The 17,887-nt window shown below is 31.9% G+C and overlaps 1 protein-coding gene across 1 annotated transcript; it reads right to left on the minus strand.

Moving 5' to 3' along the window:
• Positions 1 to 9,076: 9,076 nt before the first annotated feature.
• LOC139526444 (uncharacterized) lies at positions 9,077 to 13,623 on the minus strand. The gene is made up of 3 exons (XM_071321592.1): positions 13,578 to 13,623; positions 11,515 to 12,018; positions 9,077 to 9,387 (listed from the first exon to the last, which is right to left on the minus strand). Exons 1-3 carry the CDS (start codon positions 13,621 to 13,623, stop codon positions 9,119 to 9,121), a joined length of 819 nt encoding a protein of 272 aa, XP_071177693.1. The 3' UTR covers positions 9,077 to 9,118.
• Positions 13,624 to 17,887: the final 4,264 nt, after the last annotated feature.

The raw sequence follows: 17,887 nt of genomic DNA on the forward strand, positions 1-17,887 counted from the left end.
TAAGTGGTAGTTACGTGTCTAGATCAAGGCGTAAGGGAGCAGGAAATGTAAATTTGTAGTCCTTACGGGCGTACAAAAAAAGTGGTAAACCTGACGTATATTGAAATAAGCAAGGCGTATATTTTCTTACGGTCGTAAAACTGTTGGTATGGCGTAAATCGAATTACCCATAATGCTTTGTTAAAAGGATCACGAGATTTTTTTTCAAAATTTGTCTCTTTAGTTTTAGTTTGCAAGAGTTGTACTCATGGCAGCTTCATTTATTCAAGGATAATAGCCTGTTTTGTGCTTTTTGGAAGAATTTGAAATTAGAAATATTGAATCAAATTGATTAATGAAAATTGTGAAATTAAAGGAAAGTAATACATTGTAAATAATATTTATGTGAGTATAACCTAAGTTATTTTAAAAGTTTTAAGTTCTTACAGTAATTTTTGCAATTCCAAAACCTTTATCCTTGGATGAAAACATTAAAATGTTTTACATGAAGGTTAATTGCAATATTACCATTCATATATTTTTAAGGACATTAATTTAAAAAAAACTGATAGTTAATTAAAATGCTAGTTTTATTTCAAGAAAAATTGTCATAATTCTTATTTAAACTTAAACTTATTTGAGCCAGTGTCTGTCTAAAATGTATTTTAATTTATATATATAAGCTTCATCAATGGTTAATCTTTATGTTTTGTCAAACAATGTGAAATTAAAGCAACAGTACAGATTTTTGCATTATACACAAAAGAACACAGCTAGGGTAAAACACTGATTTAAAATAAGTGTAGTATTATGTAAGAATATTACGCCTGGTTTATTTATTGACCTGGCGTACTAGGTACTCATTTGCATATATAATTCCTGGTTTTCTCTAGACCAGGCGTACTCATTTAAATATTACGCCTGGTTTCCGCCTCCGTTACGCTTGGTTTCCGCCTGGTTGACGCCTGGACATGCATTCCTTAAACACTGCAATGACGCCCGGATAAAGTATGATTTTTACGCCTGGTTTCCGTGTCATATACGGGCGTCACGTTTCGTACAGGATGTGTTGTTCTTTGTAATCCTCGACCAACGACATATGGTAATTATACCCCACGCAACGAAGTTGCGGAGGGTATAATGTTTTTGACCCGTCCGTCAGTCCTGTTTCTTGTCATCGCAACTTCTCTCAAACCACACAACAGAATTTCACGAAACCTTTTCAGATAATAATGACATACTATGTAGTTGTGCATATCGACGGGAAATTGCGATTCAATTTTTTTTCTAGGAGTTACGCCCCTTTGAACTTATTTACTTTAATGTACTACTGCAACAGTTTGTCATCGCAACTCCTCTCAAACCACACAACAGAATTTCACGAAACCTTTTCAGATAATAAGGACATACTATGTAGTTGTGCATATCGACGGGAAATTGCGATTCAATTTTTTTTCTAGGAGTTACGCCCCTTTGAACTTATTTACTTTAATGTACTACTGCAACAGTTTGTCATCGCAACTCCTCTCAAACCACACAACAGAATTTCACGAAACCTTTTCAGATAATAAGGACATACTATGTAGTTGTGCATATCGACGGGAAATTGCGATTCAATTTTTTTTCTAGGAGCTACGCCCCTTTGAACTTATTTACTTTAATGTACTACTGCAACAGTTTGTCATCGCAACTTCTCTCAAACCACACAACAGAATTTCACGAAACCTTTTCAGATAATAAGGACATACTATGTAGTTGTGCATATCGACGGGAAATTGCGATTCAATTTTTTTTCTAGGAGTTACTCCCCTTTGAACTTATTTACTTTAATGTACTACTGCAACAGTTTGTCATCGCAACTCCTCTCAAACCACACAACAGAATTTCATTAAACTTTGTAGATAGTAAGGACATACTATGTAGATGTGCATATCAACAGGAAATTACGGTTCAATTTTTTTTCTAGGAGTTATGCCCCTTTGAACTTATTTGCTTCAATGTACTTCTGCAACAGTTTGTCATCTCAACTCCTCTGAAAACACACAACAGATTTTCATGAAATTTTGTAGATAATAAGGACATACTATGTATATGACAGGAAATTATTATTCAATATTTTTTCTTATACAATTTTTTTTTCTTATACTTATTTAATTTCTCCAATGACAATGTGGGGACGTGGGGTATGTGAGCGTGCTCACTAAGGTTCTTTAATTCTTGATTATTTTTGGACCATTCTTACAAGATTCTTGAATGTAACTGGATTTTTCGCACAATATTCAGTCATGAAGGCCATGGATAGGTAGTCAGTCTCTTATCCACTCTCTACACTGCCTCCGGTCATCTCCACGGCTGCCATCAAGTAGCTCGACCACTGCCCTGGCAGTTTGTGCCATATCATATTTGCATGTTCATATCCTAGACCAGGTATACAAAAGTTTTTAACAACTGACAAGTCACAAGAAATAATCCCACTAGAAATGAATTAATCAAAGAATAAAGCCGGAAGGGTTAAGATTACTTTATTTTTTCAGTGGAAAGTAAAATTAAACATTGCATTGTAAAACATTGGTTGTATTGATTCAACAACAATTATGGACAAAGGAAGATAACTTCAGTTATAAAGATTACTTTAACAATGATCACATCGTTGGTAATTTTAGAACAGATATTACATTCAAACACCTTGCACAAGTTACGTAATTTTCTTCACAAGTTTAACATCATTTTATAACTTGTATATCTAATCATATGTTTCATAAATATTTTTTTTTTAGTTTTTCATGGATAGGATGTTTAGAATGTTATAAACAGTGCACTTTATTTTGTGTATCTCAAAAGTAGTGATAAACCTTAGAAAATTTAGATATCAAGTCAGTAACCAAAAACCGTGATAAACTGCTAAAATGATTACTCTATCAGCATCAGGTTTAAAGTTACTTATTCGTATGAACGACTCCATTAACAAATCACGATCTTCTTTCTTCAAAAAAATCTTTTGCTTCTGAATAATATATATAGCTTCTGGAATTTTCGTTCACACTGTTGTGTAATTCGTCCATGTGGTCAAAACTGTATTCTAGAACAGTTTAAGTTACCAAAAAAAAGTCCGACATAATGCATTGAGAGAAATCCTTTGCACAGATCATTAAAATTTGTTTTAAAATTTCCAGTTGATGTGTTTTGAAATCAAATATCAATAATACATTTATAATAAGTGCAGTGAGAGGTTTAGCGCTATAAAACCAGGTTCAATCCACCATTTTCTACATTTGAAAGTGCCTGTACCATGTCAGGAATATGACAGTTGTCCATTCGTTTGATTAGGGACTTTCCGTTTTGAATTTTCCTTGGAGCTCAGTATTTTTGTGGTTTGACTTTTAATTAAAAATGTGAAATAGTCATTGATAAGTTAAAAGATATTTAAAGAAAACAAAGTGTAGCATCCCTCATTGTACAGACAACAGTTTCAGCACTGTCATCAATAGTGTTACTAAATAATCATTTAAAGTTTTTTGTGAGACCCCACCCCGGCAATAGCGACACGAGACTGTATTTAGTGTTAGTACAATGTATCTGACACATCATCTTTCCATTCACGAGTGATGAAGTTGCAAACAAGACTACATGTAATCAGGGTCTAAAAAAGATAAAGTATGTTAGGACAGCATTATTTGTTTCTCTTTGATTTTAATGGTTCAAGTTGTAATTTTATGTTATAAAATTCCTGAAATAATACTAGTTATTCACTTGTACACAAATAGACATTTACATAATAATACAAGTGAATAAACAGTATTATTTCAGAAATTTGATAAAATAAAATTACAACTTGAACCATTGAAATACACAAATAGGAATTTGCATAATAAAACATTACTTAAGGTAGATAGGGTGTCTTTCTCCATCTTGGATTTGGAAATACCAGAAAACAAGGTCTAGATCTTTAATAGAATGTGCTAACTTTTCGAGTAGTAGGTAATTCATGTGTAAGAACTTCCACTTCTGTATAGAAAATTACATGTTTTATCATATTCATGGTTGTATGTTACAAAAAACAGAAAACTTTTGTTTGATCAACATTTTCCCAACTTTGCCACATAAGGGGAGGCAACTCAAATGCAAGGGCAGATAATTCAGATTAAGGTACTTTTACAATAGAATGTGTTAGGTATTTCTCTATTTTATTATGTAGCAAGAAAACGGATCCGGTGACCCCATTTTTTCTTTTTCTTAACTGAAAGCATACTATTAAAGCTATCTTCTCATATGTTATCTCAAAATTCTATGGTGTAGTTTACGCTTTATTGTAGAAAATTGAAGTTTCCATGCATAATCTATACAAAATCTGTCAATTTGAACACCGTGTAGCGTTAAAATAAGCCCGGTGACCCATTCTTTTTATTACTTTTTTTTAAAAAGCATAATATAAACTACATTTTGGCAAATTATTAAAAAATTCTATGGATTATAATTTAGACACCCCATCTACCTTAACCTGAATTTGATTAATAAATATATGTTTATACTAGTACTGTTAATGATTGTTCCCTTTCTTTAAATTCTTTTTGCACATCTTTCCGATGGAACTGTGATCTTTAGCCATCACTTGGCGTCCTTCGTAGTCTGTCCGGTGTAAACTATTTAAAACATCTTTTCCTATGAAACTACTGAACCAATTCCAACCAAACTTAAGCTGAATAAAGGTAACAGTAGTATATCGCTGTTCGAAATTCATAAATCGAGTGTGAAAAAACAAATCCGGCTTATAAACTGAAACTGATGAAAACACATCCAATGTAGGAGGAGAACAACGACACAACAGGAACATTAAATTGCAACACACACAGAAACGAACTATAAGATAATATAGAATGATCATTCAGTTGTAAGGGTATTTAGAGCAAATCTGACAAAAGTATTCATAAGGTTTAATTCTATAAGCCCTGAAATTGTCAAATGAATCTAACAATCCATTGATGGGTTGCTGCCACTAAATGTTAAATACACTTGTCAATCAGTTATAAAATATAACCTTGTTGAATCTGCTACACAGATTAAACAGATCAAACGATCATCGATTAATTAGCATTAATCCTGACAGCATTTAATTCACTCTTAAAATATGTCTTCTTTTTTGTTTTTGCCTATGTGTTTTTACAAGCAGACAAGACACAACTTTTAATCTCTTTTAACAGTAAATAACCGAAAACAAAGGAAATCGCAAATTAAGATTGTGTTCATAAACCGCGAAATATAGACGGCGCGAAAATATCACGGTTTACAGTATTTTAAAGAAATTTTGCAGTTTTTGGTTATTATCTTGAATATTATTAATGATAAACATAAACTGCAAACATTTTCAGTAAAGTAAGATCTACAAATATATATTATAAATATATATATATATGTTTATATACGAATTATATATCTCCTAATTGATTCCATATTCTCGGGCTTGTATTTCCTATCGTGTTTTCCTTGATAGAGGGTTGCTGATCACAGGGAAGCTTTTAAACCAATAACTCCAAGTGGTGAAGTTGAAATAATTCCTTCACAAATTTTACGAACGCCATCACAATTTTGTTGACCGAAATGGAATAACCGTTTCACAGATGATATCGGTTATGTTCTTATGTCGTAACTACAATCCACTTCCCTTTTAACCACGAAAGTGACCTACCGAATAAGACTTATTTACTGGGTTTGTAATAACATGAGCAGCTCGATGGGTGCCACATGTGGAGCAGGAAACAATTGAACCAATTCAAACTAAAGTTAAGCTGAATGATCCTTAGGGTATCTAGAATAAAGTTTGCTCTTTGTTTGGGAAGAAGCAAGAACGGCCCCCATGGCTAAAAATTGAACATATGGGTAAAATGCAGTTTTTGGCTTTTATCTCAAACACTGAAGCATTTAGAGCAAATCTGATGTGATGTAAACATGTTCATTAGGTTCAGTTCAATCGGCACTGTAATTTTTAGATGAATCTAACTACCCATTGTTGGGTTGCTGCCACTGAATTGGTAATCTTGAGGAATTTTTGCATTTTTGGTTATTACCTTGAATATTGGTAATGATAAACATTAACTGTAGACAGCTAAAATGTTCAACAAAGTAAGATCTACAATAAGTTTATGTGATCAAAATTGTCAATTGACCATTTAAAGAGTAATTGCTTTTTTAAAGAAATTTTTCACAATTTGGTCATCCAGTTTGCTTACTTTAAAAAAAATCTTCTCGTTTGAAACTGCTGAATCAAATTTCAGCTAAACTTAGACTGAAAGAGTTTCAGAGTATCAAGTATAAATTTTGTATTTGATTTCCTTGCATGTCAAGAAACATAACCATCGAATGGAAAATGCATTGTGTTTGCCTTTGAAGACAGATACAACGAACATTTAAATGGAATTTTTAAACTCGTTGCTCATACAGTTTTCATTATGTTTCCGCTCGGATCTTAGTGGCAATATTTTTTTGCTCAATTTTAGGTTTTTAACTTAACTAATCTTGATTAATTTACTTTGATAGGCTGAACCATTATAAACAAGCACTTCATCTCTGACATCCCTAAACGATTCTTTTAAATTAAATGTGCAATAAAACAGTCTTCTTCAGAAAGACCCATGTCATCACATTTTCCAGTCTCTTGTGACGATCAGTTCGTGAGGATCATTTTGCTGAGACGATTGCATATGATATGAAGGTCACTGAACTGAGGATAACTTTGGTAACCTCTATTCCTTTTCCCATTCTGTAGAAAACTTCCAAAACACTTCTTCAATTCTCTTCGTAGGATATTTGATCATTGTAATTTGTGTTAATTTATATTTCGCTTTAACTTTAAATAATAACTTGGCTGTCGCTGAATTACACCAAAAGGTATTCATCAGATTCATTTGCCCTGTTCCAGACGTTTTTACATCATCTACAAAACAGGGTTATCTTGCTCTTGCAATTTTGTTGTATATATAGTTCATTAAGGTATGTTTCGAAATTCAACTGACAAATGTACGGTACACACTGGGATAGTGTCTGAAAAATCATCAGCATGCATTAAATTCTGGGCTTTTAGTGTGGGTCATAAATTAGTGGCTGATAGTAAGACTACATTCTGGTTTCTTAAAGGTGGACAGCCCGGCGCGTACGTTGGCGGTTTTTTTTAATGGACGGTAGGTTTAATTTGGCAGAGTACACATATATAATAGTTATCTACATAAAAACGTGCATAATCATCGTAAGTCCGTTTTCGCTTGACATCTGAAGCTCGGGGAAGCTCTAGTAATCTGTTCTGATTGGTATCTCGCCCACATTTCAAATAAATATTCTAGCTTCTCTTTCTCTAATCTTGAATTTTCTTTTACTAACTTGACTGTTATTCAATGATAAAAATCCATCGTGACATAAAAAAAAATCTTTAACTTATCTTCATCTTTAAACTCTGTTAAATAAAGATTATGCCGATATGAACGTAATCTTTATTTAACAAACTAACCACAAATATAATTTGATTACACATACTCCTACTCCCCCTCCCCTTTTTTCCCCTGGTCCAATGAATAGTCAGTTTTTTACCTTCTTATTTCCATAGTACATGGGCATTTTAACATGCTATACATAAATGACTTTCATTTGTAGGTAAAATATGAAAGTGAACTCTTCATAACTTAACTAACGAAGTGTACAATCCCCTGAGGCATTTTCCTTTAGAAAAAAGCCTACTGATTAAAGATTGAAAAGAATTATAAAAAAAAGGTTTTGAACTTCTGCAAATCTTTATATTAATAATACATTTATAAGCAAACAACAATTAAACGGGGGCTAAGATGTAGGTGAAATTATCTTTCATATAATTTTTATACCAGACATTCGAGTCGTTAATAATTTTTTATTCTCAAGAATGCTGATGATATTAACAATGTGTTTTTGGGGCTTTTTTTAAACACATTACATGTACATTCATCAATAACTTAGATATCTCATTAAATGAAGATGAAAATATTACAATAAGAACAAAATGATGAGGCTATTGCTTCGCCGCAAAATAAAGATATTGAAAAGGTTAATGTCTATAGTTTTTTATATCTCTACAGAAGTAGATTTAAAATACCTTTTTATGTAGTCTATGAAGTTAGATCGTAAGACTTCATTTTAATGCAATTTGTTTGTATTGATAATTTTCATTGGACGTTTACAACTATTTTTAGGGGTTAGATTCTACGTTCTACCAGTCAGTAACTAAGAAAGCCTCTGAAGCGTACGAAAAGTATAAATACGTCTTATATTTATGTTTGACATCCAGAGTATACATCTGACGTCACATTGTTTAGATGCTAAAGACGGTGCAACAGTTTCGCGGACTTTTTCATTTAATGCATTTTAAATCCAAAATATTTATTAAATGGAATTTAGTTCAGTATGTCGCATTAGAATGGAGAAAACTGTATTGTCTTTTTAGCTTTGCCTTCGTAAAACTTGATTTTACTGTCGCAAATTTCCATTTACCTATCTCCGCTCCGCGTTGCTATTGACTCAATTTGCGACAGTAAAATCTATGGTTTACGAAGGCCAATCTTAAAATACAATACAGTTATCTCTTAATTCACAGTAAATTCAATAAATAAAACTACTTATTTATTTAGTTCACAAACCAAAACAACAAAATGTTAAAAAAACGGTTTGAACATTGAATAAATATATAAAATTATTCAAGAGTCGATCTTTTTCTGTTCACTTTTTTAAAATGGTATACATTATATAATTCTATAAAAATGTATGCTTTGTTCAAAGCCATTATTAATAAGTTGAAATATTTTATTAATCTTGCCCTAATTCTTGTTATAATATATTCACGTCTAGATATAAAATATAAATGACGGTCGTCAACTTACAATTATAGTTGTTATGAAACTATGTTTGTGTGAAAGAAAATGTGTTATTGGTGATTAAATTGATTGCATACAAAACTTCAGCAATTTATTTAAACTGCAGTTAAATTGATTTTAAATTTTGTTTGTGGAATCAATTTTTTAATGTGAGTGAATTATTTTTAAAACAATCTAGTAACCTACTTAGTTGCGTTAATCGAAAATCAATATGTCAACAAATGCAAATTTATTAAATTTGAACCATTTACCATCTAAACATCTGAACAAGCTAAGCACATGTTGTTTCCTGCTAAGCATTTTATATAAAAGTTCCAGTCTTGGGCAATTGATTTGACGATAAGCTGATGTCCAGCAATGAGTTGACATTTGCTTTTATTAGCATTGAAATTGACTCCAAAACAAGCATCATTATTTGCACATTCCGAGATGCATCGTATTCTGGACGGCTGCATTACAATATTCAACACTGCCATATTGCCATATGTTCCAGGCTTGCCACAGTAGTATCCAGTAAACACAGCTAAAATAATAAAAAAATAAAATATGTCATTGGGGATCTTCACAAGGGATATGGCCACATATTTCCTGTCAGTATTCGTATCTTTACATGTGATATTTAGACTAGTTGCTTATCAAAGTGAAAAATAATCTTCAATACTTCCTTCACCACAAAAAAAAATACCACCATGAAATAGGTATTTTAAATTGGTGTTAAAAATCAATCATAAAAACACGGTAACATATAGTTGCTTACTGTCACGTCATTTGCTCTCTAATGGATAGTTGTATCATATACAATCATATCACATGTCTCTTAATTACTTATTTCATTTAATTATTTGTGTGATGTTTAAACTAACTATATATTTTTTCATTCCTGAAAGTTTATAATATGATTGCAAGGATACGATTGCTTGTAGAATCGTCGGTGTAACACCAGTAGTAAATACAAATTGTAAATATTAATGTTCATATAAAAAACTTCTACACTACATGAATAGGTATATTTATGTTGTTTAAAACAAAACTATGTCATTGTTATTTTTGACGCAATGAAATTCATTTCATCAATTTCGTTTTTCGTTGAGGAAGTAATGAACACACGTTTTTCACTGCCTAAACACATATTAGATACTTACCTTTTATACACAATACCATTCAAGAGGATAACGAAGAGATGAAAATAAAAGAAAATTCAACGTCTCTCTGTAGATTGTTTTAGTATGATAATTCCTTTTTAAATTCTGGTAGAATTTTTTTATATTCTGGTAAGAATATAGAGTTATTAGACGAATATATCTTAAATAAATTGACTTAATCAAATAACTGGTTTAATATTTTTGAACCATATAAATTCAGTAATGTACCTCACAAACGGCTGACAAAGCCCATATAGTTTTATTTCGTCTAGACAACTTCAAAACTGTTATAATATCTCATAACAAGCACTTGGGGATTACTTTTACCGTTCAATATGTTGGTAAATAAAGGCCACAGTAGTATACCGCTGTTCGAAATTCATAAATCGATTGAGAAAAATACGAAATTGAATTATCAATACGGGTTACAAACTAAACCCAAGGGAAACACTTCAAATATAAGAGAACTACGACACAACAGAAACAAAACACTAAAATGTAACGCACACCGAAACGAAATATAATATAACAATGGCAATTCTCCTGACCTGGTACAGGACATTTTCGGAAAAAATGGTGAATTGAACCTCGTTCGGTAAATACGCATGGTGACGTAGGGCTGAATATTATTTATTTAGGAAACTGTGTAATTATTCTGGATTTCCGTACACATTCAACTATTTAATGTCTTTAATTCTATGAATTATAACTCATAGTTGGAGAGGACTATCTAAGTTGTGATAAATTGTGTTTGATCTATTTTGTTATACTTTATAGCAATAAAATATATATAACTGAAATGAATTATAAGCTCTTACTCACTCCTGATAAAACAAATGTCTGTAAGCATGAATTTTAAAAGCAATGAAAAACAATTAAGCATGTCCACATGAAGCCCGATAACAAATTTTATGAAGCTACTATTCATTTTCCCTAGAAATGTTTTAGGATTATTTCATAAGTGGTCATAATGTAATCGAAAATATAAATATTTGGTAAACAAGAAGTTCACAAGTAATGAATCTGAAAATGCCTCTCACAGACTAGACTGCTGACATTGAATTTGATCCCAAATGTCAGGAAGCTCTGATTTGAAGTCGATGAGAAAGATGCGACAGGCACCTCGTATAACTGATAATATAACGGACATACAGGGGTGAAAATAATGTATCTCCTCCGTTGGAGCGAGGGTAAATACAATATACTTAAAAGTAAACAGAAAAAATGTGCCAGCAAGTCATTTAAGATATCAAAATTACATAAATTGCTGGCCTTGATGAGGAAGGACATAGTGACAGGTTTAATATAGCATTAGCTATAGTATTCCTTACATAATGATAACTTTGAAAACCTACTTTAAGATGCTTTCATTTGTAGTAACTATTCATCGACCCCCAATGATATATTGTATACTTAATACAAAGAAGAAAAATCAACAAATATTTATCTTTCTGGCCATAATCAAACCATATCTGCATTTATACATACTTAATCAAATTTCTACTTACGAATGTGTTCCAGAATCCATATTCCATCGGCTCCCCATGACGTCATAACTCCCACTCCTTGTATTGAGAAGGGTGTAGCATCAGTCCAATCTATCACAGCTTCAGTTCCATTGTCTGAATCTTTTGTTAGAGTGATTCTTCCGGCTATTGTCCAACTTAGTATAAAGTTCACGTGCTCTCCACAATTTATTATTCCTGGAGTATATGGCCCTAGAGTTTCACCAGTATTGTACTTCCGACGAAAAAATGTGTAAGCGTATTCATATCCACCACCCAGACATATTTCGTAGAAGTCGGGAGAATTCAAGTCAACTGCAGCAGACAGGAGAATAGAGGCGGCATAACATGCTTTTACGTTAAACTTAAAGGATCTGTTTTGAGCAGGAAATATATGGTAGCTTGACAGACTGGTATAATAATCATAAACATTCTGTGTTCTGATTGCATCAACATCTCCACTGTTCGTGGTTTTGATCCATATTTCTTCCAAGGGGTGACATGCCACTAAAAACATTAAATAATTAGAATTTTTAGATTAAGTATTGGTATCCAATCGTTTGAGCTTTTGATTTTGCCATTTGATTATGTACTTCCCGTTTTGTTTTTTCCCCGGTGTTCGGTATCGTTGTGATTTTACTTCTGACATACTCAATATTGAAAGCCGGGGTAATATATAAATTAACAAATAAAGAAGGCGTGGTAAGATTGGCAATGAGGCAACTTGTCACCAGAGACCAAAGGGTGTGGTTCGGAAAGCAACTATTAATGACTATAAGATATGCTTTTATAAGTAAGCTTAATCCTCATCTAACAGTAAACAATGTAAGACCACGACATGTCAAATGTCGAAATAATCAAAGCAAAATATAACAGACCACCGACTTTCAGACTGCTTACTTAAGACAGACACATTTAAATGGTGGGGTTAAACATATTTAAGTCTGCTAAAACTAATCTTAACTTAACCCGGGGTAGTGATTTTACAGCACCACATAAACAAAAACTTTTAAGGCTTAACTTTTCAGATTGGTACGAAAAACAAAATAAACTATTAACAAAAAGAATGAATCTAGAAGGCCAATCTGAAGATAAAATATGTTTCTGTGCACATCCATCATATGTATATTTGGTTCACTAAACCCGAGGAAATGTACTGTTACTCTTAGGTTTGTACTGTTGAAATCGACAGCTCACGAAAAATTGCAAATAGATTTTGATCAAATGACAGATATTCCTTTATATTAGGCAAGAACTGTATGAAGGTTACCATTAAAATAACAGCGGGTGTAAAATCTCTTAAGTGTGCGGCTTATCGCAGACTTCTAATTATCAAGTGACCCCAAATGGAGTGAAGTTAGTATAACGATTTGTATTCACATTGGGTTGTCTCCTTAAATCGGACTGATTCTTTGCAATTGGTCATGAATGTTGTCCAATCTCGAAATTTATTTGGCCTTTTAAACCTTTTTTATTCGAGCGTACTGGTTAGTCTTTTGAAGACATAATGAACGTCTGGTGTACAAAAAAATTGTCATTGAAAAGGTAAAGCAAAGAGAGCCGACGGTCACATAACCCGATACATACATATTTGAAATAGAAACAAAAATTAGAAAACGACCATGCGCAATTTGGTTTTGGATCAATTTGATTTCAGACGATTAAAAAGTATGTTCATCATCGTTTTAACCTGTATAAAAATCAGTTCTTGTTGGTCGAATCAGCCAACCAAATTGTTCATTATTGCTTCACTTTCAAGTTTGACATTATTTCTCTTTTGATAGCTGTATATAATATATATGGGTTACCAATCTCCTGCTAGGGGGTTGAATTGAAGGTCACACAAATACGGATTCAATGAGATCTAAATATTCACTTGGAAATTAATTTTTAATCAGAGATTATTCTCAGCTTTTTTTTTTACAAAATTGAACCAAACTAGCTGCTAGAAACGATTTGTAGTATTTCACTTTTATTAATAGTTTTTGAAATAAATATATTGTGTTTTTTCTGAACACGTGTTAAATTAAACATGTCACTTATTTTCTAAATATCAAGAATCTTACCTAAAACAAAAGTGAAAGCCACCAGAAAACTTGTTGCTAATTTCATTTTACACGTCCGTATTCAATCTGTTTACTATGGCCAACCGTATGATAATTTGGAAACAATATAAAAGTTTGTACCAACCAAAGTTTAAATACTAAGTCTTGTTATGATCAAGTTACCCAGTTATAGAATATTTAAATAAGACCAATTGAAGTTTCTGATACATTCGTAATTGATCTAGTATGCAAAACACACTAATTAAAAATAAAGATCGAATCATCTGAATAAAAATAAAAACTTAAACATTTCAAAAGAAGCTGATTAAAATAACAATATGTGTTTCTTTCGTTGTTTGAACAGCTTTTAAATTACATATTCAATGCGTTATTATAACGTTTAAATCGAAATTGTTGCTTGGGCTTTCTGCTAACAGAATAGTAAGTGGATTTGAACAGCGTTATACTACTGTTGTCTTTATTTACATCCTATATAGTCAATATAAAGTTCAACTCACTGTTGGAAGAATTTTTCTTCCCTTATTAAATTATAAAAAAACGGAAGATATATGTAGTGGGAGATATCATGGAAATAATTGTGCAAATCGTGATACAAGCATGAAATTTGGAATGAAGGTTGACTCAATGATAATTGAAAAAATCAGCTGCTGGCCATACAAAAAATCCATTTTTCAAGATGGTCACTGCTCATTTTGGAAATGGCGTCATATCAAGTTGGCTACATTTCGTTAATTCTTGAAAGCTGTGTTATAGGTATAATCCAATGTAAGTTTGATAAAACGTAGATTACAGTTCCTGAAGTATGACAAAACAACACATAAATGAAGAAAAAGAGTGACCTCCGGTTCTATTAAAAATGGCGGCAAAAACGTTGAAAATGTTTTGGTTTTTTTTGCTTTTTTATAATTTCATTAATTTAACAAATGATATCATGATATCACTTTCTTTGTTAGGTTAAAATGCCTAGTTTGGTTAGAAACACAGGTTGCTTATCTTTTAATTATCTGACAATACAAAAACCCATACAAGGAAGGCCAGAACGGTGGCATTTACAGTAACCAACACAGTTGGATTTTGTGCGTCCGCATTTCAAAAGTTCCTGACACAAGGATGCAACGGCAGCCAAATAAGTCCATTTCCGTTTCCAACTGTTGTTGATGTTTTCTTTCATACAACCCCAGTGTTCATGACTTGGTACATGTACCAGATGAATACATGAATCAGGCTGAGCCCAAACATGTCCTCCTTGATATGCTTCTCTTTTGATGGGCTCCGGAAAAGAACCTCTTTTAGGCTGAATTGCATCACAACGGCAAACAGTTCACATCGTGCCTTGTTAACAGCAAATGTTATACATCAAAAGTCTTTATTTCTTCCTAAACCTAACCACAATTTGTTCCACCCAATTTTGCGAGTTCTGCAATTCTTAAATACTATTTATCTGTCTCAGTACTACCTAAAATTACTTTTTACAACAATTTTCATAATCATGCCAAACATTGCGGCAGTCGTAATTCATGTCCTTTATCCAGAAAAATCCACTGCAGAAAATACCCATATGAATTATAACCAAATCATTCTCATCTTAAAAACGCATGAAATATTTGCTATTGAAAGCAAACAAGCAGTCAATTATAAGCAAACCTTTTTTTCTCTGTTTCATGCTTCACCTCACGGTTTTGAACCTGGACTTTCTAAAAAAAAATCGTTTGGAAAGTTTGTTCTATTGAATGAACACTTTGTCCTATTATTTTTTACAAAATAATAAGATTAACTATCTGGAATACGTACATATAGTTTCAATGAAAAGAACACGTCATATGAAATACAAACCTTCCCAGTTGTTTTTTGGAAATTAAATTAATTCTACCGAACCATTGCATTGGTTATTTTCTTTGCCAGATATTGGGTTTTTTCCACTTTTGTCGTATCCATCTCAATGATATTATTCTTCTACAAATTGAAACTGAACAGGCAATTTGTGGAATTTTGTTTTACAAAATGACTAGATATTTTTAGTCATTTTGTATAATGCCTGTGAAGGTTAGGCATTTTATAAATTGCTTGAAAATTCAGTCACTTTACAAAATGCCTAAATTTAGAAAATGCCTGTAACATAAACATATCTTACCTGCTTCTAAACAAACAATTTCCTTAATAGAGTATTTTTTTACAAATCTGACGACTCTTCTAGAAATGGATTTCCTAACTAGTTCATCACTTTTAAAGAAATCCTTTTGATTTTTCGAGTAGTCTTCATTGTCTCGTTCATCTTTTCATCTAGTCTACTGACTTCTGGTCAAGCTACCATACATTTGTCTAAAAGGGATCTTTGATTACACCTATGGCACGAACATCGCCCTTCATAATTGCATTATTCTGTTTTTGCGCCTGATCAATTCTGCTGGTCTTGCGTACAGCGAAATTATCATTTTCAAATTACATTGCCACCTGTGAGTGTTGTTTTCGGAAATGGATGCCATATCTCGGATCTGGATCGGTAACGATCGAGCTTAATTTACACGATCAAGACCTAAAAAGATACAGTATCATGCTTTGTAAAGTACGAAATCTGACTCATGAAATGAGCATACTACCAAAAGCACAAGAAGTTCTTAATCTATAATTGAATGCCAGGATGTAAACTGTGGTCGGGATGACTATTTCCTTACACCAGTCTATGAAATCATTGAACGTCACAGGGTCATGACATAATTAAATTTTCTGCCTTAAGCTTTCCGAAGCCAACATTAACCATTCAAGCTAAACACATGCAGTTATCTGACGCGTGTGTCTAGTCCTATTTACTTTTGAACATGAATAAAAGGAATCTGCCGTTCTAGCACTGCATGAAATGATACGTTTACAAAATTTATTCTCATATTAAATTTCTAGTTTTAAATTTAACTTCTGGTTTACGAAGAATTATTTAAGTAATTTATGAAAATTTAATGCTTTTGTTAAATTTCAAATTTTCTTGAGTTTAATTCCGATATACGGGTTATTAAATTTGTTAATTATTTGAAAAATAATACCAATTTAAATTTGTTATTTAAGAGATTTAAATCTAGTTTATCCTCATTAAACTTTTAGTTTACAGATAGGTTTATATTTTAACAAAACTACTAATATAAGACAATTTAATTGAATTTAAATTGGATTAAGTAACAAAATTATACGAATGTATTTTTTTCAATAAATTTGAAATTTAATGCCAGTTTTCGTAACGTGTTTATATCTTGTTTTATTACACAGGACTACTTCTCCTTCTTCTTCTTTGTGTCAACAAGGCTTCAATACTGAAGAATACATGTTGTATAAAGTAAAACCGAGCGTTATTAAGAAGAAGAAAAAGACAACATTACAATCTGGCTTATTAAAATTGTCCAAACTGAAAAATAGAAAGTCTCGTTGCAAATATATCAACAACTTACGTAAGGAAATATTCAAATTTTGAATATCCCAAAACTTTTCACAATGACAACCAATGAGGGGTATAGTTAAACCAAGATAAAGGTCGTTCTCGGATTTCCATAGATATTTCTAGTTATTTTTCTCAATAACAGAAAATACAAAACTGACACAGCAAATGACAAGAGCTTAAATAATTGCTTAATTTCATCGTTTGTTTTTATCGGGGTTTTTTTTTAGAAATTATTCAGTTCTGATAAGTTTCAACAAATAAATTTATTGAATTACATATGTAAAATGCAATACACAAATAGATTTTTTTTTTTTAAACAAGCAGTTTTGATTATCCCCCTTATAATAAACTAAATATATTTTGACATTTATGACATTTAAATTACAATTGATAATATTTATAATAATCATATATATACTATTTTTCCCTCAACAGTGTACTGTTTCAGGTATTTCGTAAATATCGTTTTACTTTGGTAATATTTATAATGGGATACTCTTTTTGTCAACAATATCTGTTTCAGAGGAAAATATTTGTTTTTAAATTAAGTTATCTCCCCTAACATTGCATTGGTAAAGCTTAAAAAATACATATGAAATCTGTCTTCCTCTTCATATTTAATACAAGTTTAAGAATGGATGGATAATTCTTTATAAATTTAACAAAATTTGCCGCACACCAGTATACAAGGACACAATAAAAAAAAAGTGAGAGCTGTTTTAAGCGCAATTTTTTGAATATTCACGAAGTAAACGGGATTTTTCTGTATTCCGGTTGTATTTGCTCCTGACTCTTTCGTAATTCATATTACGCGTTTGTACAACATAGTTCGCGTTTCCGTAAGGTCTAGTTATGAGGTCGCATTACCCAGACGGGTTAAAATACA

The sequence above is a fragment of the Mytilus edulis genome, chromosome 6 (assembly GCF_963676685.1).
Source record: "Mytilus edulis chromosome 6, xbMytEdul2.2, whole genome shotgun sequence".
NCBI lineage: Eukaryota > Metazoa > Mollusca > Bivalvia > Mytilida > Mytilidae > Mytilus > Mytilus edulis.